The sequence below is a fragment of the Phasianus colchicus genome, chromosome 20 (assembly GCF_987193195.1).
Source record: "Phasianus colchicus chromosome 20, bPhaCol1.hap1.1, whole genome shotgun sequence".
In the NCBI taxonomy this organism is placed as follows: Eukaryota; Metazoa; Chordata; class Aves; order Galliformes; family Phasianidae; genus Phasianus; species Phasianus colchicus.
The window spans coordinates 701,338-726,747 of record NC_143455.1 but is presented as its reverse complement, the minus strand read 5'-3'; the positions used below and the strand labels follow the sequence as shown (position 1 = coordinate 726,747).

The 25,410-nt window shown below is 40.7% G+C and overlaps 1 protein-coding gene across 1 annotated transcript in view; it reads left to right on the top strand.

Moving 5' to 3' along the window:
- The first annotated feature begins 583 nt into the window (after positions 1–583).
- LOC116235574 (myosin heavy chain, skeletal muscle, adult-like) overlaps positions 584–25,410 on the top strand; it is a 39,610-nt gene continuing 14,783 nt past the window's right edge. The window contains exons 1-24 of the mRNA XM_090121905.1: positions 584–787; positions 897–1,040; positions 1,138–1,294; positions 1,842–1,869; positions 2,191–2,302; positions 8,070–8,162; positions 8,255–8,318; positions 8,407–8,505; positions 8,597–8,700; positions 8,881–9,019; positions 9,285–9,403; positions 9,500–9,649; positions 9,736–9,906; positions 11,858–12,167; positions 12,918–12,991; positions 13,080–13,167; positions 15,245–15,362; positions 16,944–17,067; positions 17,572–17,708; positions 19,215–19,470; positions 21,240–21,482; positions 23,011–23,187; positions 23,823–23,968; positions 24,057–24,147. Of these exons, the coding sequence (XP_089978031.1) occupies positions 584–787; positions 897–1,040; positions 1,138–1,294; positions 1,842–1,869; positions 2,191–2,302; positions 8,070–8,162; positions 8,255–8,318; positions 8,407–8,505; positions 8,597–8,700; positions 8,881–9,019; positions 9,285–9,403; positions 9,500–9,649; positions 9,736–9,906; positions 11,858–12,167; positions 12,918–12,991; positions 13,080–13,167; positions 15,245–15,362; positions 16,944–17,067; positions 17,572–17,708; positions 19,215–19,470; positions 21,240–21,482; positions 23,011–23,187; positions 23,823–23,968; positions 24,057–24,147 (3,348 nt within the window). The remainder of the gene's footprint in view (positions 788–896; positions 1,041–1,137; positions 1,295–1,841; positions 1,870–2,190; positions 2,303–8,069; positions 8,163–8,254; positions 8,319–8,406; positions 8,506–8,596; positions 8,701–8,880; positions 9,020–9,284; positions 9,404–9,499; positions 9,650–9,735; positions 9,907–11,857; positions 12,168–12,917; positions 12,992–13,079; positions 13,168–15,244; positions 15,363–16,943; positions 17,068–17,571; positions 17,709–19,214; positions 19,471–21,239; positions 21,483–23,010; positions 23,188–23,822; positions 23,969–24,056; positions 24,148–25,410) is intronic.

The following is a 25,410-nucleotide window of genomic DNA, read 5'->3' as shown; positions in this document are numbered from 1 at the left end:
ATAACTGATGTCACCCTGCATAACATGGTACTTTGAAAATATTTGAAATCCTTTACTACATTATATGCCTTTATTTATTAATTTTGTCACTAGTATTTGTGTCACTAGTAAAGATGTTTTATGTTTAGTTGATAAGATAAGCAGGTTTGGCTCTAGATGTATCATGACTGCCATTCAGTTTGTTTCAGTACTTGGTACATAAAGAAACTAGTTGAACCTTCCCTGCTTAGTATTAAAACAGAAAACAGAATGGCACAAAAAACACATCCACTTTGAAATCAGGTGTGAAAGCAAGTCTTCCTAACTTACAAATCTTGCTTTTGTATACAAGGAACTCTATTAAGATTTGTTCAGTGTTCATTGGATACTTAAAATTATGGCAGTGGATAGGTTCCTGAAGTTGATTAGCTCTCCTTTTCCTTTTAGTCACTGAACACAATTACATTCTGGATAAATTTAAATTATTAAATTATATATAATAAATTATTAAATATATGATATTAAATACATATATTTAATTATGAAAAACTAAGTGCACAGAATATCTAAAACTTTTCTGAATTCCTTTAGGAGAACTCCAGCCATGTCTTCAGATGCAGAGATGGCAATCTTTGGAGAAGCTGCTCCCTATTTAAGGAAGTCTGAGAAAGAACGAATTGAAGCCCAGAATCGCCCATTTGATGCTAAGGCAGCCTGTTTTGTAGTGGATCAAAAGCAAATGTATGTGAAAGGTACCATACAAAGTAGAGAAGGTGGTAAAGTCACAGTTAAAACATACGATGATACAGTAAGTGTTATTAACCATCATACTGTTACTCATCATACGTCACCTATCCAGTCCAGAAAGTTCCCTAGCCAAAATTTCTTCTCTTTTTCTTTCTTTTCATTTTCTACAGACTGTGACAGTAAAGGATGATGAAGTATTTCCAATGAACCCTCCCAAGTACGATAAAATTGAGGACATGGCCATGATGACCCACCTCCATGAACCCGCTGTGCTGTACAACCTCAAAGAGCGTTATGCAGCCTGGATGATCTACGTAAGTACCAGCAGCTCTCTTCCTTGGGTAGCGTAGCTGGGGAGGACTGCTGTGCCAGGCTGAGTGGAAGCCAGTGTGCCGTGTCCCTTCCTCACAGACCTACTCGGGCCTCTTCTGTGTCACTGTCAACCCCTACAAGTGGCTGCCGGTGTACAACCCAGAGGTGGTGTCTGGCTACCGAGGCAAAAAGCGCCAGGAGGCCCCTCCACACATCTTCTCCATCTCTGACAACGCCTATCAGTTCATGCTGACTGGTGAGTCATTTAACAAGAATGTAGGACTGACTTATTGGTCACAGAACACTTAGCAGTGTGCTCTTCTATTCAGTGTCTGAGGGAAACAGCTCCCATAGTCCTGTGGCTGAACTATTAAGATGCCACAGGTTGTCCAACCTTAACCATGCGCTGTTAGATAATGAAGAAAAGGCTGTAGCTAGCCATTTGTCTTTGTGCACATTGAATCAGTAAGGAATTTGAAGAAACACGGTAGAACGGTCACAGAAGATAATCTAATTTCAATTAAACAATACTCAAGGTCTGGACATGCATGTGAAAGGAAATAGTAAGTGGGAAAGCATTATAGGCAACCACTGCTTAATTTTGGACAGCTTCATTTGGCTGTACCTATAAAAATGCACAAGCAGATTAATGCAGAATTTACTGATTACAAAGTGATAAATACAGTTTTGATATAATTGGTTTTTTTTGTTTTGGGGGTTTTTTTAAGTCAGTTAGCTATTTCTGAGGAATAAAAACCCTCCACTACTCATTTGAAGAGCTCTTTCTATGGCTTTGTTTTCAGATCGTGACAATCAGTCTATCCTTATCACGTGAGTATATTTTGATATGCGTGACAAAGCCGACCACATAATCACAGAATCATAAAATGGCTTGGATTGGAAGGCAACCTCAAAGACCATCAAGTTCTAACCCCCTGCTGTGGGCTGGCTGCCGCCTACCAGATCAGGCTGCCCAGTGTCCCATCCAAACTGGCCCTGGGCATCTCCAGGGATGGGGCACCCACAGTTCTCTGGGTAGTTTGTGTCAGAGCCTCACCACCCTCTCAGTAAAAAAATTTCCTTCTAATATCTATTCCGATAAAAAAGTAAAAAAGGTTCCTGTTTCCTATAACAGTTTTTTCATTCCAACAGTGGAGAATCTGGTGCAGGGAAGACTGTGAACACAAAGCGCGTCATCCAGTATTTCGCAACAATTGCAGTTACTGGTGAGAAGAAGAAAGACCAACAGCCTAGTAAAATGCAGGTATGTGACTGGTACCCTCTTCTAGTGTTTGGTTGACAATTTGCTCATAGAGCAGAAGCTATCAATGCAGATTTCTACATTGCCAGACTATTGAAATAAAGTGTAGTGTGACTGGGCAGGATACACTGTCCAAGCACACCTATGCTTGGTTACCCCTGCTACCTAGCTTCCATCCCCCCGAACACTAGTGAAACTCTACCACAAGAAACAGAATCATAGAATCATAGAATGGATTGGGTTGGAAGTGATCCTAAAGATCACTTAGTTCCAACCACCGTGTCATGGGCAAGAACACCTTGCACTAGACCCAGGTACTCAAAGCCCCATCCAATATGGCCTTGAACACTTCCACAGATGGGACATCCACATCTTCTCTAGGCAGCCTGTGCCAATGCCTCACAATTCTCATAATGAAGAATTTTTTCCTATTATCTACCATAAATCTACCCCTTTATTGTTTAAAAACATTATCCCTTCTCCTACCACAACACTCCCTGATGAAGATTCCCTTTCCATTTTTCCTGTATCTCTTCCTTCAATTACTAGAGGGCCCCTAAAAGATCTCTCTAGAGCCTTCTCTTCTCCAGGCTAAATAACTCCAACTCTATCAGACTGACTTTTTAAAAGAGGTGCTCCAGCCCTTCTGATCCTTTACCAGTCCTGCTGTGATATACCCATGTCCTTCTAAGCTTGTGGCTTCAGAAATAAATGTAGTATAGTAGGTGGGGTCTCATGAGAGCAGAGAAGATCAGCTCCCTCAAGTTGCTGGCTACACATCTTTTGATGCTGTCCCGGATATGGTTGGCTTTCTGAGCTACAAGTGCACATTGCTGACTCATATTCTCTTTTTTTTTTTTAAAAAAAAAAAAGTATTCCTGGGTCATCCTCTGCAGGGTTGTTATCAATGCATTCATTACCTAGCCTGCATCCATGTTTGGGATTGCCCCAAGTGGAGGTACACAACCTTGTACTTGGCCTTGTTGAACTCTGAGGTTTACACAAGCCCACTTCTCAAGTTTGTCAAGGTTCTTCTGGTAGCATTCCTTCCCTCCAGCATCTTGACCACAACATTTAGCTTGTTGAGGATGTACTCAATCCAATTATTCATGTCATCAAAGATGTCAGATAATTCTAGTCACAATACCAACTCCTGAGGAACACTACTTGTTCTTGGTCTCCACCCAGACATCAAGCCATTGACTGCAACACTTTGAGTGAGACTTTGAGTGAGCCAATTCCTTATCCACCAAGTGATCTATCTGTCAAATTCATGTATCTCAAATTTAGAGACAAGGATGTCATGCGGGACAGTGTCAAATGCTTTGCACAAGTCCAGGCAGATGACAACAGTTACTCTTCCCTTATCCATCAATGCTGTAACGTCATCATTGCAGGCCAACAGATTTGTCAGGCATAATTCGTCCTTAGTGAGAATGGCACTCTTCCCCAGTCACCTCTTTGTTTTCAATGTGCCTCAGCAGATTACAGGTGGATCTGCTTCCTGATCTTGCAGGGCACAGAGGTGACACTTGATTGGCCTAAAGTTCCCCAGAACTCCTTTCTTTTTCTTTTTGAAATGGGGCTTATCCTTTTTCAGTCAGTGGGAACTTCACTGGGCTGCCACAATTTCTAACATATGATAGATAGCAGCTTAACAATTTCTTCTGCCAGTTCCTTCCAGACTTTCAAATGCACCTCACCAGATCTCATGGACTTGTGCACATTTTGGGTTCCTTGCATGGTCTCAATCTTCTCCTACAGTGGGCAGTTCTTCATTCTCTTGTCTCTGCTTTTGGATTCTGTGAGTAGTGTGGTGTGGTTAGAGGACTTGCTGGTGAAGACTGAGGCAAAAATGCAACTGAGTACCTCAGCATTTTCCACACAGTCATTCATCCATCCCACCCCTCCCAGTGGGATGTGGGAGGGAATCAAGAAAAAAAAAAAAAAAAAAAAAAAAAACTCATGGGTTGACATTAAAAAATATTTACTAAGTCAGAAAAGAGAAGGAGAAAAGAGGATAATAGTTACCATAATAACATATACAAAACAAGTGATGCACAAGCAATTGCTCACCACCCACTGACCAAAGCCCACAAAGTCCAAGCAGCAGCAAGTCACCTGGCAAATTTCCCATTGTTTTCAAGCTTTTTCTACATGCTGTCATATGGTCTGGAATATCCCTTTGCCCAGTTTAGCTGAGGTGTCCTGGTTCTGCCCTCTCCTACCTCCTTGAGCCCCGCTGGCAGGACAGTGCAAGCAGCTGAGAAAATGAAGTATCTTTGGCTCTGTGCAGCACTGCTCAGCAAAAACTAAAACATCAGTGTGTCATCAACAATGTTTTTCTCCTAAAGCCAAAGCACAGCATCTTACCAGGCATGAAGAAGTTAAAAACAGTTCTATTTCAGCTGAAACCAGGGCAACATTCCAGGTAACCAGGTCTCCCATTTCCTTGCAGAGAAGACCCACATTTTCTGTAGTCTTGCTTTTATCACTTACATAATTTTAGAAGCCATTCTTGTTGTCCCTGACATCCTTTGCTAGATTCAATTCTATGAGAGTTTCTGACCTTCTATGAGGCTTTACTGACCTGATCCCTGCCTGCTCAGACAACGTCTCTGTATTCCTCCTAGGCTACCTGTCCTTGCTTCCATTCACTGGAAGCTTTCTTTCTGTGTCTGACTTTGTCCAGGAACCCCTTGTTCATCCCTACAGGCCTCTCAGCATTTTTTCTGGCTTCCTCTTTTTGGGATGCATCACTCTTGGGCTTAGTGTAAGTGATCACTGAATATTACCCAGCTTTCCTTGCCTCCTCTTCCCTCCGCAGTTGTATCAGACAGCATTCTACCTCACAGATCCCTGAAGATAACACTTCCACAATGTAGGAAATAATTAAATATCATTTCCTACCCAATCCTTATTTACACAGGGAAAGCTTCAACCATAGGCAGGAAGATAATATAAATCTGCACAAGTCTTCTCTGTGATGACAGTCTGCCTGTGTACTGAACCGTTAGTATGCTGTGAGATTGGCCATCTCCACACACCTGAGGGCTTTCAAGAGCCCTCAAATAAAAGTAGGGTACATTAGAATTTCTTGCTCAGTGGTTGCTGTCTCCCCTTATGTGATGGAATTAATAGTCAGCTCTACATATAAGGTATCATTCCCATGCACATTTGCTGCATTATCTGCAACAAAACATATATTGCATTTGATTTTTCTCTCTCTACATTAAGTTCAAAACAGTTTAATTAAGTAAACTGTCCTCATTTCTTTCCCAGTATGTTTACACTGAAATAGTTAGTTCCCACAGGCATGAAATTGAGTTTCATTCCCAACAGGGGAAGTACAGTAACTGTGGACTCCAGAGAGGTCGCACTGAAGTTATAGTAAGTTCAGGTGCATCACACAGTAATTTCTTCTGGCTCGTCCTCCTGTCCATGATCTGTGTAACAGCCCTGAGAGGCAGCATAAGAAAAGGGTCAGATTTGGGACAGCTGGGACCATTTGCCTGACATTAACCCCAGAGAGGAACCGTCCAGTGAAGAAAACACATGCCCCGATGTCTCTTTCTGCTGAGCAGTCCAGCTGCTGCAATCTGAGCCCAGCAGTGCACTTATTTGGAACAGACTTCATTCCCTAGCACACAGCAAGCAACAAACACCCTCGTGGCACAAGTGTCCCCAAAATCTGTGAGGAGATATGTGCATCAAAGAGAGCAATGCCTGTCAGTGTGCTATTTGAATACCCGAGGGCACAGTCGATCCTAAGGAAATCCCAAGGCTGAACACTTTTTCTCACTGAGAGGCAGGTGTCTGTGATTGATAGGTTGTTATGGCAAAGACAATTTCAGCACGAGCACTCTTTCCATCAGCACCATTTCAGTATCTCTTGGGCTCAGTTTTCACCAGCTGCTCACTGTGCAAGGAGCAATCTCAGCAAAACTTGGAGACAGCTGAAAGATGTACTGATTGATACAAAAAAAACCCACCAGGTTCCCAGATGGACAACAACTCATTCTGCCTTCTAAGATTTTTCACAGAATATTTACTTGATATTCACAATCTGTATAACAGTAGTATGTTTCTTTTCATAAGGCCACTAAATTAGTAATCTCTTTTTAAGACCACTAAATAAAACACTCAGTTATGTCTCTGTCTAGCCCAGCATCAAGTCTCAAACATAGAGTGAAATCAGGTATCAGGCAACAGCATAAAAATAAAGGAAATGAGTTATGATATTTCCCAGGAATGCTTTCTCAGCCTTGCGAAATTTGTAACGCAGCCTGCAGACAGAAGCCCAGATTGAACTTGTGTAAAGGATTTCAGATCTTCCATACTGTTCTCATTCACCATGCTACCTAGTATGTTCCCAGGTTACAGCTATGCACTAAAATGAAGATTTTTGGTGGTGGAATCAACTGCACTGACACACACACACCTCTTAAAATGAGTAAGTTCATTTAGAAAGAGATATGTGAGAAGACGCTACCCTAGATAGTCGAGCTTTCTTACGAGAGACAGAGAGGACACAGAGAGGAGCACTTCGGATACCGCTTAGTTTTGAAGGGCTCTTCACTTCCAAACTAACTTAAATCCTTTGCGCCGCCTGCAGACACTATTGGGAAAGGCGCTGCCTCCCTGCCGCAAGATGCTGCGGGCTGCTGCACCATACCCGAATGATGTGCAGCACGTTCAGCTCTGCCGTTGATCTTTCATCTGGATAAAACTGACGGCTTTTTCAATCTCATTCTTTGCTTTGCTTGGAAACCATCCGTGGCAACACTTTCATTTTCTGACTGCTCAGGGATCAACCATGTCTTTGCTAAGAGCCCTGAGAAAACCTTTCCCTATCATCCCAAAACAGCATGCTGTGACTCTGCCTTGTGTAACCTTCCTGCACCTGTACAGAAAAGACATAATGTCACAGAAAATTCTTTTCTCACTCTTTTTTTTTTTTTTTTTTTTTTTTTTCATTTAAAAAGTGCAATACAATAGAAATACAACTGAAATTTTGCATGTTGATCTTTTCTTCTGCGTTCCATCCAGTTTCCATCCAGGAAAAAAAGAAAAATAAATAAATAAGAAGGAAAGAAAAGATAAGAAAAAGGAAAGAACTCCAGCCTCCAAGAGTCACTGTTCCCTTTCTCATTAAATTTGGTATTTGAGTCTTAGGCTTCACCCATGTTCTACCCCTCTTATCAAAGTGTGTCTGGAGATACACTGCTGCAATCTGAAAGGCTGCTGCTTGTTTGAATGTAACTAAAAAAAATTTTATTGTTGGGTGGGTCCTACTTAAAGCTTTACGACTGTACCATTTTCTCTGTGTCTTGTGTTTGAGTAACCTCCAGAAAAAAAAAAAAAAGAAAGAAAGAAAACCACCCATTTTTCATATTTTCTTTATCTGTTAGTGTCCTTCGTAAGCAGTAAACAGGAATGTGGAAATGCCTTTCTCATACAAATGCCAATCTCTCTGAGCTCTGCCATAATGATTCTGTATATAACACACAACATACGGTGGCACATAGAAAAAGGACACAAAATACAGATTGGTCTTGCTCTTCCTCTGAAACCAATGGCAACATTCTTGAGTGACAGCTAATGAGTGTTTAAAAACTCTGTGAATTGGAGGTTAAAGTAATAAATGAGATGTAAAAATGACCTGTTTGTAATGTATCCCTTGCCATATTTGTGAGCAACTAGTAGTGATTACTTAGTGATTAGTAGTGAAGCTTAGTGATTACTAAGATTCCCTTTCTCCCTGAACTAGGGAACGCTTGAGGATCAAATCATCAGTGCCAACCCACTGCTGGAGGCCTTTGGCAACGCCAAGACTGTCAGGAATGACAACTCCTCACGCTTCGTGAGTTCATTTCATTTCTGTTGGAATTCAGACATCTAATGTCTCATCTATTGATCACTCTGGCCAGTAGGTTGATCTCTACAACTTCACAGGGGAAGTTCATCCGAATCCACTTTGGAACAACAGGCAAGCTGGCCTCTGCAGATATTGAAACCTGTGAGTTGGAATAGTCAACACACACAGAATTCATGCATTCCTGGTCTAAGGTGTCCCAGGAGCCTCATGGCATCTCTCTTTTGGTCAGATCTCCTGGAGAAATCCAGAGTGACTTTCCAGCTAGCCAGTGAAAGGAGCTATCATATTTTTTACCAGATCATGTCCAATAAGAAGCCGGAGCTCATTGGTGAGTGCCAGCACTGCTGGGCTCTGCTCAGTGAGCTCCCTTTGCACTCTGATCTGCCCTGTACCACCAACGGTGCACCCTACACTTGCAGATCTCCTTCTCATCACGACCAACCCCTACGACTTCGCCTACGTGAGCCAAGGGGAAATCAGCGTTGCCAGCATCGATGACAGCGAAGAGCTGCTGGCAACGGACGTGAGTATGGCACCCCAGCTGGGTGAATCCGAGCTGTGCGGCCAGGATGGATCCCCAGCCCGTGCTGCCCTGCAGCAGCCGCTCCCGGCACTCATCCGGCCAAGGTCGCAGCTCCATCGCAGCGCGGTGCTGCGGGCCGCGCTCCTCTGGCCTCACCTGAGCAGTCTGTTCTGTCCGCAGAATGCCGTGGATATCCTGGGCTTCAGCCCCGACGAGAAGGTGGGGATGTACAAGCTGACAGGGGCTGTCATGCACTATGGGAACATGAAGTTCAAGCAGAAGCAGCGGGAGGAGCAGGCGGAGCCAGATGGCACGGAAGGTGGGGAGGGTTGCTTGAAACTCTGGGACTGCATTTACCTTTCCAGAAACTAAGCTTTAGCAGTCAGGGCACGTGACAAGAGGTCACTGGTTTATTTATGGACACTGCTGTGCTGATGGGATGCACTCTCCAGGGCGCTGAATGGAGCTCCCCATCACAGCAGCACGTCTGAGGAGTGCCCAGCTAGGCTGCTTCTAACAGATGCTTCCTAGAGGATCGAGGCATGTTTGCCCATATTGTACTCCCTTGCTGTATCTCTTCCTAGTGGCTGACAAAGCTGCCTACCTGATGGGTCTGAATTCTGCAGAGTTGCTCAAGGCTTTATGCTATCCTAGGGTGAAAGTTGGGAATGAATATGTGACTAAAGGGCAAAATGTCCAACAGGTACGTGGAGAGCCAATTGTCTTTTCATTTCATTCATTTTTTTCAGTTTCAAAGTTAGCTCAATCTTCTTTACTGCCTTGGCTATGTTTCTCACAGGTATACAATTCAGTGGGTGCGTTGGCTAAATCAGTCTACGAGAAGATGTTCCTATGGATGGTTACTCGAATCAACCAGCAGCTCGATACGAAGCAACCCAGGCAGCATTTCATTGGTGTCCTGGACATTGCTGGCTTTGAGATATTTGATGTGAGTTACAGTAGGTATGTTTGCCCCTTGATAATTTTTCCAAACTAAATGGTTTTGTTTTGTTTTGTTTTGTTTTGAATTTGCAGTTCAACAGCCTGGAGCAGCTGTGCATCAACTTCACCAATGAGAAACTGCAACAGTTTTTCAACCACCACATGTTTGTGCTGGAACAGGAGGAGTACAAGAAGGAAGGCATTGACTGGGAGTTCATTGACTTTGGGATGGACCTGGCTGCCTGCATTGAGCTCATTGAGAAGGTAGAGGAAATATTCTTCTTTTTAGGAAAGCACATTTATTTTCTGGTCACTTATCTTAGTCCATTTAATCTTAATAAATTCAAGTATTTATGTTGATTGATTCTCCCATAAAAACAGGCAATTTATCAAATCTAACAGTGTATCTAAAATCTATTTAAAAATTACAAATTTATACAAATTTCTGGAGCAGCAAACTGCCTCTGCACAAAGGATGATTTTCTGACTGGGATGGAAGGTAGGGAGGCACATTAATTTTGCCTTTAGTAGTAGACAGTAAGGTGAAATTTCTAGTTTTGCTTCTTGCAGTATTTGACAGAATTCGGTTCCATGTTCTCTCAACATAATTCTTTCTAGCCCCTCTATCAGTGTCCTCTGTCACTCCAGTGGTAGTGGTCTTAATGGGAATTAACCTCCCACTGCAGTAGAGACAGTGATCAGTGGTTGTGCACAACATTTACACAGTATCTGTAAATCGATGTACACACATCTGAATATATTCCTTTTCAGAACCATACCAGTACCTTTTCCCCACCCACTGCCCAGTGACTCCTTCAACCACCCCACAAGCACATTCACCACTCATACTCATGGATGATGCCTTTGCACATATAAGCCTCACATTTCTTCCTAACCTTCCACTGTTTCCACCACATAGCAGCATCTACAGCCAGCAGAACCATTCACAGGTGGTGCATATTGCTGTGCTTATGCTTACTGCTCAGTGTCCACACAGTTTGTGTCCTGCATCTATGCAATACAGAATAGTTAAAGCCACAGGAATTACATCACATGCATTAATATAGTGCTGTAGTCACTTCTGTAATGACAGGAAAGAAGTAGACACATCTGGGATGCAAACCATCTGATAAAGTATGTCTCATTAGTGATTCTGTGAAATGTCTGTATGCATGCACTGATGCTAGAACAATCTGGACAGCTAACTCAGATCTACATTTCACTTTAGAAACACCTACAGCTAATTAAGATATGTCCTAACCCCAGAGCTCTCACAGAATAGCCCAAACCTAGTGGGCAAAAGGCTCATTCAAAACATGGTATTCCTGCCCAACACCCACTTCCTGGGACAGCTGATGCTCCGGAGAAATACTGATTCTAGTTATGACAGCTGTCTACCTGGTGTCAGCTGTAAGCATCTGATGGAATCTAATTAAATTATATGTTAGAAAAAGGTATATATTATAAAAAGTAGGAACTCCTAGAGTAATTCTTAGTCCAATGAAATAGAATGAGTATCTCCAGCAAAATTAGAAAAGATATAACTGATCTGCACTATCAGAAGATTCCTAATTTGGCTCAGATGTAAGCTCTGATGTGTCTAAAGGTATGCCTGCATTTCTGTATTGAAATATTTCCAATTTTAAATACATTCTATGATAAATTAGAAGGCTTTGGGTATTCTAATATGCCAGATTGGTGCCATTTACATTCCATATAAGGTGAGAAAAATCTTATCCCTCATGTGCATCCATTATTTATGCACATTTTTGAGGAGCCATGAGACTAAGTTTACATTGGCAGTTGCAACCAGATCACTTGTAACAGATATACACAATAGCATCAGCAGCCCCACGAGCAGGGCACTGAAAGCTGTCTTCTGAATTCCATTTTTATTTCACCGGTTTACATTCCAAAGAGTTTAGGGCAAAGATTATTGAAGCAATTGAATATAACATGAATTTTACAAGCCTCTCCTCAGAAGATCACTTAGATGCATCTAAGCAGTAACTATATTATGTTTGATTATTACAGTAGCTAATGATGTCTTAAGAACCTGTGCCTCACAAATTACACTAGCTAATGATGTCTTAAGAACCTGTGCCTCACAAATTACAGTCATGGAAACAAACTACAAATCATATGCAAGGCAAAATTTTATTCACTTTCCTTCTCCTGACTGCTTTCTTTCTTCATGTATTCATATTTCTCCCAGCCCATGGGCATCTTCTCCATCCTGGAAGAGGAGTGCATGTTTCCCAAGGCAACTGACACCTCTTTCAAGAACAAGCTCTATGACCAGCATCTGGGCAAGTCCAACAATTTCCAGAAGCCCAAGCCTGCCAAAGGCAAGGCTGAGGCCCACTTCTCCCTGGTGCACTACGCTGGCACAGTGGACTACAACATCTCTGGCTGGCTTGAGAAGAACAAGGACCCCCTGAACGAAACTGTTGTGGGGCTGTACCAGAAATCATCCCTGAAGCTACTGTCCTTCCTTTTCTCTAACTATGCTGGTGCAGAAACAAGTAAGTGCTCATCAATAAGGCAGGAAAAAACTAAAGTATACTTCTGTTTTTCCTCTTTGTGGTATTCTCTAGGGTCTTTATCATCCTCTAACCTAATCCTAATCTTGTGTGCACAAGACTAAGATACAAACATATATAACTGCAGAAAGCTCCCTATTCTCATGGTACAGAGAAGCAATACTCAGCAAGTCCAAAACAACAGGAGTTGAATGTTTCCTGACTTACTGAGATGTGATTCATGTGCATGATTAGCCATTATCTAGATGGGTGTCAAATATATTTGGAAAATGCAAGCAGTTTATATGCTTTGAAGACTATATTTTGTTTCTTACCTTTGGGATGCCGTAACACAGAATAGGTCCCTATTCTTCAACTGAAGCACTAGAATAGGATTTTTTTTCTAGAGAAGACTTCACTGCACGTCCACTGCTGAGCCACTCCTGTGGCCTATCACCTAATTAAATACAAATACAAAAATAAGTTGAGGGTGTATCTTTGAGTCAAAGTAATGTCCAGTGACACACAGTAAAATGTAAAATGTCAGGCCACAGTGTTCCATACCACCAAAGCTGCATGTATTATGATGTAAACTAAGTCAAATATCTGAGATCTAAATATACCCCACTGATTAATAACAACCTAGCTATAGTTCACAATCTACCATGCAGCAGTAAGTCACTATTTCACATTAATGTTTATATTGGCATACTGCTTACTCCAGCCATTCAGCTCTTATGTACTTCTCCCAAGGTGATAGTGGCAGTGGCAAGAAAGGTGCCAAGAAGAAGGGGGGATCTTTCCAGACAGTATCTGCTGTGTTCAGGGTAAGTGAAGTTCTCCTTAAAATTAACCAATAAAAATGCAAAAGCTTTGTAACTCAGAGCTTAGACTTTGTGTTTTGTTCTGTCACAGGAAAATCTAAACAAGCTGATGACTAACCTGAGAAGTACCCACCCTCATTTTGTGCGTTGCTTGATTCCAAATGAGACCAAAACACCAGGTAAGTCTGTCATTACACACTGAACTGACTAGAATCGGGCTGTTCAGCTTCTACACAAACTTCTTCTGATGTTCAAACGAGCTTTCTATTCTTGTCTGTAAAATTTTGAGCACTACGTAATTCTCCACACTTACCTGTCTTTGCTTAATGAGTGTACAGAGCTGAAGATAATAAATATGAGATTTATTAGAATTGATGACTTTTAGAATGAATTTTGAATGATGAATATTAGAGTGAATCTTGAGTTGATGAATATTAACACTGACTTTATTACAGGTGTCTTGACTTTATTACAGGTGTCAGAAGTAACAGCAGTACCAAGTTCCTAATAAATGCCTGTTTTTAAGGCAGTGAGTCTTTCAAAACTGCTGGGCTCAGACAAGGCAATTTAACAACTTCTAAATATTCAGTATTAGAATCCAGTTCTAGCTGGAAGACTGTCAAAGAAATCATGCATCACTTGTAGAACTCATTGTGTAAGCTGCTGGGTGCTGCTTGCACCTGAAAAGCATTTTGATGTAAAGTTATTTTTGTTCCTCTCTTGAATTAAATATTAAACTTGCAAGGAGTTCAGTCTACCAGAACAGTTCTGTTTGGGGCCATTAAATACCTTGCGTGGGTCTCAGGAGTCTAATCATTACGAGGACTGATATTGGTGGAATGATAAGGTGTAGTAGATGCAACAGGAATACAAGAAGTTTAGCATCAGTTTGCTCTGCTCCAGAATTTTCAAGCATTTCTTACCCTTCTTTTTGTCTCTCTTGTTAACCTTGAAGAACACAAATATGGTACAAGAAACATGCGTATGTATGATATTCAGATTTCAGCTATTCATAGAATCATAGAATCATAAAGGTTGGAAAAGACCTCTGAGATCATCCAGTCCGATTGTCCTATTCATCTAAACTACTTTTATATTTAATTGAGAGAAACTGGCATTTTAAGGTATGACTCATCCGGCTCCTTTCAAATGTCTAAGGATGAGATGAATCACACCCTAGAAAGCAGTTTCATTCCAATGACTATAAATGAAGCCAGTATGGAAAGTCCACATTCCTGAAGTAATGTGCGAGTATCCTGCTGGGGTCTTGACAATAGAGTAGGCTTAAGGGAATTAAGGAAATCTACTGAAATATGCATGAATGAACAACTCTGCCAGATATGGCTATCATTTTAATATTCAGAGAGGTAACTCCGAGGAAATATCATATCTGCCTTTTAAAAAAAAGAGCAGTGATGAGTGAACAGAATTAAGAATCGTGAAGGAAGAGAAACTGGACATTTTCTGATTGTTAGCTGTTTTTAGGCTAATTATGCTCAACTTCCCTACCATGCCTTTGGGTACACATTATTTATAGATTACAATGAAAAGGTAAGAGTGAATGATATGGGCCATTCGGCATTAATTAATCTCTGTAGCAGCTGACAGAAATTTCTTCTTCATGAAGTGATTCCAAAAGTATTTTATTCTACCGATTGTATTTTGTTTGCAATACATGGGAATAAGATTAAGAAATTTAGTTGATTATTATATCTGATAGAGATCATTCTTCCAATTTCAGTCAGCTACCTTCTACAGGCAGTTAAAATGACTGAGAGCTTTAAGGATCATTCTTATCCCTTCAATTGCTGGAATCTATCTTTCAAATCTAATCAAGGTTAAGTGTAGTGAATATTTCCACAGCAGATACGAGGTAAAATCAACTCTAAAATGAAGAGCTGTCGCACATTGTGCTGCCTCTATCTGCATTCTATGAGACGCTGTTGCTGTTGCAGATTTTTTCATTCGGTCTTCTGGAGTACTTTTCTACCATTTCTGAGAAATGCGGTCCTATGCCTTTTACCACTGGTGATTTATAAGCACTGCCAGTCGTAATATTCTGAGTTGCAAAGCTCAGTTGGTTGATGCAACTCTCTGCAACTTCTATGAATTGAAGGCATATTCTGTCTTCATTTCCTACATCTTTAATCAAAGCCTGGTTGAATTTTAGCAAAAGTGGAAGTTATTCTGTCATTCTAGTAAATATCATGATCCTTTGGGAAAAAATGGAGTCATTCTATACATGTCTTTTTTAAGGTGAAATGGACCATTACTTGGTGATGCATCAGCTGCGATGTAATGGGGTTCTAGAAGGCATCCGAATTTGCAGGAAAGGTTTTCCAAGCAGAATCCTTTATGCAGACTTTAAACAACGGTATGTCTTCTGTTATTACTGTCTGTTAACGTAAAAATTTGGTAAACCCACAACTCAGGTGACAAATATGGTGACACCATGGAGGAACACCCTCTGAAACGTCTAGTTTGGTGACATTTGAGGGAACTTTACCATAAATATTATCATTAGTCACTCCAGTCTTTTCCCTCTTTGATCAGACCAGAGGTTTGTTGTTTTGTCAGAACCTGTATCATTTCTGAACTGTGATCACTGCCTATTGCTTCAAAGAGTTGCAAAATGCTTGCTGGATGAGTTAAGTGGCATTACAGATTACTCTTTATAAGTCTGTGAGAGTCTTACAAAACAATATTAAAATAATACATTGATACAGTCTCCTTAGATTGCATTCACTAAGCATTCAAAACTCCAACACTTTGTTGGTGCTTTGTCACTGGCCTGCATCCTGTAACTGTCACTGGCCTATGTCCTGTTAAAATGGAGATGATGAAACTGGCTTAAGAGAGCTCAGTTGCTGTAAAGTGCTAAATCAGAACTGGGTTCTATTGCTATTAAATATACAGTAGCATTTTCCATGCTGAGTTGGTGTAAAAAGCTCTTTCCCAGCAAAAAAAGCATAACCTGTTTGCTTCTTTCTTCACTTCCTGGCCTCTTTGGCAAGAAATTGATCATACTCGTTTTACAGCAAGAATACTCAGACTTTGAAGAAGTGAAGATTGGAATGCAGTCCCAGGAGACCTGCCATGCAACCTGATGTTTAATTCAGTAAGATATTAGTTGAACTCAATTGTCAAATCATAACTTGATGTGAGAGGTAAAGGGGACACTCCAAAATAGCGATGGTCCAGAAACAAAAATTGCTATACAGTACAAAGGAGATGTACTGAGGTTCAGAGGGAACCACAGCAGAAGCCTAAAATACAAAATAAACACACTGTCCCATTTTCATTATCTTGATTTTATATTTTCTCTTGCTTGACTGCTAGAAGTGCAGCAGTGTACAGTCACCCTTCATCATTTCTTAATTGGAGGAAACCCCTTTAGAAGAGTTAGGTGATCCTGTCCACAACATAGCATTATCTTAATTAAGCTTCCTTGCAAAATGCTAAGACTGTTGCTAGCAGTTGAAAAATAATACTGTGTCATTTTTAGTCCAAACTGAAGGATTCAGTGGTGGGACTTGTAGAGACAGTGAGTTCTGTATTCCTTTTCAAGGTCTGTATTCCTTTTGGAATACAGTTGATTTTTGTTAGCAGCTTTAATTCAAGTAGCCTTATTCTGGTAAATGAAACAAGATGAGATGACAAAGTTGACATGTTCTCACTATGTTCTTCATAATTCCTTGACCTACAAATGCTGTTAAGTATGCACATTAATTTTGTATGTCACAACATACTATATTGTTACACAGCCAACCGATTCCACTGCAGAGTAATCATATCCCCTTGTCATGATATTCTGTTCAGCCAAGTCTGTCTAGGTTTCAGATGGTGTACTCAGCTGCTTTCAGACACCTCATCTTCCAATCACATTATCTTATTATGCACAGTAGCCCCAATTCTCCTCATGTTTGCAACCAGCACTTTGCAACCTGTCTTACAGGTACAAGATTCTTAATGCCTCAGCCATACCAGAAGGTCAGTTCATTGACAGCAAAAAGGCTTCAGAAAAGCTTCTTTCCTCCATCGATGTGGACCACAATCAATACAGATTTGGCCACACCAAGGTAAAGTCCTTGTGGAAGTGTGGGTATATTAATGGCAAAAAATACCATTTGTTTAAAGTATTTCTTGCATATAAAATCAGCCTTCATGATGATTAGGAAACAACTGTGTACACTATTAAATGAACTTCATAATGTATGGCTCTCTAGCCACCTGTAAGTTACTTAACAGAGCCTTGACCACTGAGATAGAAAAGGGTACAGTGAAAAGACAGAGTAGAATGGCATGCTAGGTTAACTCTTTGTTTTATTAATTAGGTCTTCCCAACTTACTCTGGAGCTAGCCTCGGTTGACTTCACAACACTATGATTAGATCATACAAAGGGTGATTTGTCATGAAACATAGGAGCACTGAGGATATCTACAGTGACCCAAAACTTCTCTAGCCATTAAACAATTACTCTCCATACTTTCTTCCAAAACTGCCTTTACTTACCCTACATCACATGCTAATCATTATGTATCTGCCTAATCCTCAAACTGCTTAGCCCTCTCTTATGTTCTAGGTGTTCTTCAAGGCAGGTCTCCTGGGACTCCTAGAAGAAATGAGAGATGAGAAGCTTGCGAGCCTCATCACTCATATGCAAGCTATGTGTAGAGGGTATCTCATGAGAACTGAATTTAAAAAGATGAATGCAAGAAGGTAATACATGAACACAGCATAAGTCATATTGTGCCAGACCAAAAGTCTGGGACTGCAGCATCCCATTTCAGGCACAAATCTGTTCTTGGTGAAGACATTTAGAAAGATTAGGGGAAATAGAAAAAGCAGAAACTAATACTTTCCTTGTTGTAACATTCCAAATTCTGGCAATGGCAGTTTAGTAGTTGGACTGAGCATCTGGACCACTATAGTTAACAGTGAGCCCTTCCTCCAGGAATGTAATAACCTTTAGAATCATTTTCAACCTTTAAAGAACCCTGTGATGGAGATAGACAAACCCTAGTACTTGTTCATTTGGCTGTTTGGAACATGCTGTCTGACAATTTCATTAAATCACATCCGTTTGTAACAAATCAATTCACATTCTACTCTACTTGTTTTATTTCATTGCTTCATTTCTGCCTAAGATGAAGAATTCTAACTTGTACAGAGAAGATATGTTACGTGGAACAGTCGAGAAAATACTCTTTTCATTTCTGTCCTTTAGAGTGGAACAATTAATGAGAAATTTGGAGTGTAGGGGTGGCAGCACTGCACACGCCAAGCAAATTGTCTCAAATATTTTTAACAAGTGAAAGCTGTTTATGAGGAGGAAGGATCACATAAACCCATAGGATGCTTTCTGCCAACTCTCTGCTCTCTGCCTTTATCTGTAATACCCTACCATATATGTTTAGCTCAGCAGCTTCCCAAAACAGGGGTAGTTTCTAAGAATTTGATAACTGGTACTGGATTTCTCTGCAATGAACAAAAAAAGCTGCCTTGAACAAAATCCTGTGGCATTCAATAGAAACAATGAACATCTGGAGTTCTTATGGAGACCCACAAGAACCACTGAGTCCAACCCCTGGCTCCACACCCTGCTCCTCCTGCTGCAACCCTCTCCCAGTGACCTCTGTGTCATGGGAGGCACTGCAGGCTCTGCAGGTGGAGCACAGCACGCTGGGCCCTTGGTGGTTCCATGTGCCCTGTCCTTAGGGTCATGGTTGGAGAGCCAGAGCCAGGGTTGTTGTGCAGCTGGGGGCTGGAGCTGCCATAGTAAGATTTCATTGTTGTTTTCATTTTGTCAGTGTCAGTAATTTCTAATATTATATCTGTTGGTTTTTTTGGACCCAAAAGCATCAAGCTGCCATTTCCACAATTTACAGTAACAGCCATGTTTATAGTCTCAACATGAACGTCAGTTTTCACTCTGGTCTTCACCCGAGCACTTGCACTTTGAGATTCAGGAAAGTGTCAGAGATTATCAGACAACATGACAGAGAATTTTAGTCCTCTCTGTTATGCCCAGACATAGCTACTGTTCATTCTACCGAGCCAGGCATTCAGCATTCCAGTGTCCAGAAATGACTTTAATAAGCACAAGCAAGGTGAGATAAAACTTCCCTGAACAAAATACTGATGCTGTATTACCAATAACAAGAGTCTGTTTCTAATCCAGGTCTCTCCAGTCTCATAACCTGTATTATTTTCATGCATTTTCAGAGAATCCATTTATATAATCCAATACAATGTTCGTGCATTCATGAATGTCAAGCACTGGCCCTGGATGAAGCTGTACTTCAAGATGAAGCCCATGTTGAAGAGTGTAGAATCTGAGAAGGAGATGGCCAACATGAAGGAGGAGTTTGAGAAAACCAAGGAAGAGCTTGCAAAGTCTGAGGCAAAGAGGAAGGAGCTGGAGGAGAAAATGGTGACCCTGTTGCAAGAGAAAAACGATTTGCAGCTGCAGGTTCAGTCTGTGAGTAACCTCCATTTTCAAATTCACCTCCACTTCCTCTACAGCTATTTCCATTCTCTTTTCCATTGTCATACATAAATAGACAGGTAACAGGGCCACATTCTCCTCTATCTTAGATCTGGTCTTGTCATCTATGCCTAAGCAAAGAAGGTACAAAGCAGATATATAGTATTACCACTGTTATGAAAAAGGGAAGTTCTGACAGAAATCAAGTGTAAAGCCACTTTGCCATAGATCTGCAGTGTGTCCCTAGCTGCATTCTCTGGATCTGTATGAAATACAGCTTGTTTCCTGAGTTGCTGACCATTCTAATGTGGAGCCAGGGATGAGGCTGCTTTTCTATCAGAGACAGGAGTGATAATATGGAAGACTGATGATGTTTTTCAGCTGCAACAGTACTAATCAGGGACTGAATTTGCAAAAGACAGGAATACTGTCAACTGTTACAAGGTAGTAAAATACTTTATGGCCAAGGGCTATCTGGTGCAAGTGGAACTTTCACTTGACTCCATGTGGCTGGCTTTGGACAGTTGTGTATTATTTCAAGCCCTAAGACAGTCACTGTGCACGTCGAAGGATAGATTCCTTCCCTGAATCCCTCTTCAGCACTTCAACTTAACATCACTCAGTTTTCTGAGTTCACTTGCATCCTTTTTGGTACTTAGTGTGCTGTTCTCCTGTGCCAACTTACTCTATAAATATTGTAGGCTTTACCGTAACCCCTTCACATAGAATATAAGTGAAAAAAAGCAAGAAGTTCAGGTTTAGCTTCCAGGTTAGGATTCCATCAATGTACTCCATGGTTTCAGATTTCAGAGCATAAAAAAAGTCTCAAGATATGATTACTTCCCTTAGAGTGTTGTCTGCCTCTTTCCTGACACAGTTTCTCACTGTTTCATCACTGGAAGAGTCCTTTCTGTCTGCTTTTTAAGTCCTATTGCTGTGTGAATTTCAATCAACTCTAATTTAAATGGTCCTCCTAAGCCCTTTTCTCCATGTTTGTCCTCAGAAAATACTCAGTAGCACTGTTGTGCACTCAGTAGCATACTCAGTAGCAGTAATTTTGAGTGTCCCATGAGTTTCAGTATGAACTTGAGAGATAACATCCTTTGTTACTGCAGTGAAGTCTTTTCTCCATGACGTTTCTGGGAAACAGCATACACCTTTTCTGATATTCTGCCTAGAATACATCACAGTAGCATTAATTTGAGTAACATTTAATCTGTCAATAATATTGCTCAAAATGTTAGTTATAGTAGAAATTGCAGGCTAAATTTAGGTTAAGCAATGCTTTTTTGCCATAAGCCCAATCCCATTTTGGCTGAAAGAGGTTAGACAAAGAGAGCCGGAGAGACAATCAGACCTGTACTGTTAGAGCTGGAGCAGCTTATTAAGGATAGAATAATCCAACATTACGAAAGATGACTTTCAAATGCCTTATGTTTTACAAATCCTCATGTAGGTTCATGCTTCCATGGCATCCAGTTTGCTGATCCAGATTGTTGCAAATTCAGTTTATATTACTGCTATCAAACCACCTGACCACCTAAAGGAAGGGTCTCTATTGTGGGATTATGGTTCACTTTCCTAAGCCATGACCAAGCAGGGCAATCTCCCCATGACTGGATCATGTGCATTAATTCCTAACTGCATTGGAAATTTTACCCTGACTTGTACAGTTCATTTCCTGGAGGTGGCGCTTGAGCAGCGTGTGTTGCTTTTCATCATGTGTATGGTAAATGTAACATACCTTCAATGTGTTCTGACAGGAGAGTGAAAATCTAGCTGATGCTGAGGAGAGATGTGAAGGTCTCATCAAGAGTAAAATTCAGCTGGAAGCTAGAATTAAAGAACTTAATGAAAGAATGGAGGATGAAGAGGAGATGAATGCTGAATTGACAGCAAAGAAGAGGAAACTTGAGGATGAGTGCTCGGAGTTGAAGAAAGATATTGATGACCTTGAACTGACTCTGGCCAAAGTGGAAAAGGAGAAGCATGCAACAGAGAATAAGGTGATAGACAAATCAGGAAATTATTCTTCCCCAGACAGTTTTTCCAGACAGGTTTCAGTTTTGTGGGATGTTGCAGAGTTTGCTAAGTGCTCTCAGTAGAAGTGGTATGTGCCCAAAGCACTAAAAGATACTGCCACTTAATTGCCTGTAACAGAAGATATTTTGTTAAAATTATAACTTCCTGTTAGGAAAAATATTTTTTTCATGGCATTTCAAAAAAAGTTAACAGCTTGTTGAGGTTTGATGGAGAATTTCCATACACTGCTATTTTCAGAACCAGTGTCTCTCCTGTGGATGGAGAACTAGTATGCTTGCGAGTGGCTCAATAGAGGATGGCTGTGTAGATCCTTTCTCCTCAGTGAATGAGGAGAACTGATCTTGCAAATGCAGAATGTTTTCTTATAATTCCCTTGTATTTAAGAAGCCCAGATCTCAGCTAGGATGGCTATCCTTTCCTTCCATTGACTTGACTACACAATGAGAATTCCTGAATTCTAAGGATCAGGTTGTCATTAGCTCATTTATCTCCCAGTAAAAGCACTGATCTCTCTACATATGTCTCAACAATTAATGTGACAAATCACAACTGAAATCTTAGAATTCAAAAGCCCACGCCTGCAGTGACAGCATTCAGTCCTGCCATAGAAACAATACTAACAGAGATGTATTTACATGTTGAGGTTCCCTTGACTGACAACACTGAAAACACTTCTGGATCCTAAGTTTGCAATTTTAGACATGTTGGACATTTCTATGCTAATATTTAGAGCAAATCTAGATGGTGCTGGGTAGTAAGTTAAGGACCACATAGCTAAAGCACCCAGCAGAGTGGACTTTCCTTATGGATACTGTTAGTCTTTCCCATCTGGATAAGAAAAGTGGGAAGCAAACATCAGGCAGACTCATGCAGAGAGGCTGATTTGTTCGAGATAAAGTTGTTGGTAGTGCAGTGGTTCATGAAGAGCAGGGAATAATTTTCCAAAATAAAGCCACCAGAGCTGGTATGTCAACAGTCGAGGGCTCTAGACCTCAATTCATGATAATCTCTTAAAAGACAGAAGATTCTTTGTATATCGCCAAGTTACTTAAACTTTTATGGAAGTTTGACATACTTTTGGCTGTGATCTGCATATGGTAGTATCTTCTAAACAACCTCACTTCTGAGAAATTACAGCTGCATGCCTAGCAAATATCTCACATGTAGAAAATGCATGTTTTGAACAAGAGCAACTCACAGGCCTTCAGTAAATCCAAGCAGAGTACAGCTTGCAGGTACAAGTGAATATCTAGCACATGTTCCACTGTAAAAAATGGATGGGAGTCAAGACCAACTAAAGCAAGGATTTTTACCACTTCAGGACCAGAGTGGTATGACAGGCATGATACTGGTTACTACTCTCATATAAAAAGTGTAGACCTTCTGTGGAGATCACTTTGACTCCGTCCATGCAAGATTTTGCAGAAATGCTTTCACTGTGTTCTCAATCTGTCTGATCCCCTCATAGTATGGATGCTTGCTGCCTAATAGGTTAAGAATCTGACTGAAGAGATGGCAGCTCTGGATGAAAATATTTCTAAACTCACCAAAGAGAAAAAGGTCCTCCAGGAGGCACACCAGCAGACACTGGATGACCTGCAGGCTGAGGAGGACAAAGTCAGTACTCTCACCAAAATCAAGACCAAACTGGAGCAGCAAGTAGATGACGTAAGACAAAAAAAAATGGAGTTCTGTAGGTGGATGCTCTGACAGATCAGGAGAGAAGAAATCTGTAGTTGGGAGAGTAAACAACATTTGGAACAGCCAAGCCAGCTCTAACAATTTTACCTAATAACTTATAGGCAGTTGATAGGATGTTGTGGAATCCAGTATATTTTCCATCTTTTCTTGGCTGTTTAATCTGTGTTCATCACTGGATATTTTAGCATTGTAGACTTTTGTACTGCACATTTTAACCAATTAGCTTTAGCAGCTATCTGAGGCAGTTTGAGGCTTGTTGCAGACCTATGTACTTTATGGGTATAATCCAGAAAGCTATGGACTATGGGAAATTGTCAATGTTTTGCAGTCTGTATGGTAGGAACTACAGTCACTGGAAATCTTTAATTTCTTTATTTTTGAATAGCTTGCATTTCACCTGTGCATGCCCAAGTTGTAATCAGCTAACATCAGAAACCAAACCTTGAACCTCCCAGTAAGAGTGGGAGGAGATGAGAATATGTATAGGATCTGATTGTTTCCTCTAGTTTTGATTTGCAACTCTATTTAAGATTTTTTACATCAAGAATATTTACTATTGAAGTATATTTTATCTGTTTCAAAGTATGTTTTATGTGTTCTAGCTTGAAGGATCTCTGGAACAAGAGAGGAAACAGCGAATGGACCTTGAGAGAGCAAAAAGAAAACTGGATGGAGATCTGAAAATGTCTCAAGATTCCATCATGGATTTGGAAAACGATAAGCAACAGATGGATGAAAAGCTAAAAAAGTATTGCACTGACTTATTCTCTAAATTCCAAAATTCATATTTTGTCTTAACTATGTTCACAAGAATTCACATTCTTGTTCTTTAACAGAAAAGATTTTGAAATTAGCCACCTACAAAATAAAATTGAGGATGAGCAGGCTCAAAGTTCTCAGTTGCAGAAGAAAATCAAGGAGCTTCAGGTAAAGTCTAAATGCAGATCGCTAGCCCCTAGGTAGTGAGGCCTTTGACACGGTGGTTGCCGGAGGTAACAAATATCTAAAGATATTTTTAGTAGCTGAGTACTGGTTTCTTGGGATTATCTGATATTTTCTTAGAATGTCATAGAGAAATATTATGCTGCACATAAAAAAAAAAAAATGAACATAGACTCGCAGTTCTGTTCCTGTCTGACAGCACTTTTTTACAGAGGCTCTGGTCTATAATCATAGGTGAATATGTAAGAATTTCTTAAGCAAAGCTTATGGCAGGCTTCAAAAATGGCTAAGATACTGAGTTAAAACAGTAGTGAAGCCATTAAGAATTACCTTCATAAGAAAATTAAAGAAAGTTACATAATCAGCATAGAGATCACCATCTCAATGCAGAGCCAAGGAAAACAGTTCCTTTCAGTGATATCACCCCATGGTTATTTGTCCCAAGGTTCATTACGTTGTGTTTGCTGATGGAGACGACCTGACCTTCTGCAAATTCCTAAACAACTCACATCATTTTACATTTTTCAGAGGCTCATCCATTATGCGTTTGAACTGCCATTATGCAGTTCTATGCCTGTCATTACATAAAATAATCCATTCTGAGCTACAATATTTAGTGAAATTTCAGATTTTCACAGAATTACAGAACAGATTGGAAGAAACTTCTGCAGATCATCTAGTCCAGCCGCTCCTAAAGCAGGCTCCCTACAGCAGGTTGCACAGGAAAGTTACCAGGCAGGCATGAATATCTTCAGAGGAGACTCCACCACCTCTCTGGGCAGCCTATTCCAGTGCTCTGTAATCCCCACTGCAAAAAAGTTTTTCCTCATGTTCAAATGGAAATTCCTGTTTTCTAGTTTGTACACACTACCCTTTATTCTGTCACTGGGCACCACTGAAAAGAGCCTGGCATATCTGCTTGGCTCCTGCTCTTTAGATAGTTATAAGCACAGATAAGATTCTCTCCTCTAGGTTGAAGAGCCTCAGTCTTTCCTCATAAGGGAAATGCTCCAATCCCTGACCATCTTTGTAGATCTCCACTGGACTCTCTCCAGTAGTTCCCTGTCTTGGACTAAGGAACCCAGAACACAGTACTCCAGATGTGGCCTTACAGAGGCAGAGCAGAGGAGATCTTCATGCTGCTGGCCACAGTCTTTGTAATATACCCAAGGGTCCCATGGGCCTTCTTTGCCACAAGGGCACATTGCTGGCTCATGGCCAACCTCTTGTCCACCAGTACCCCCAGAT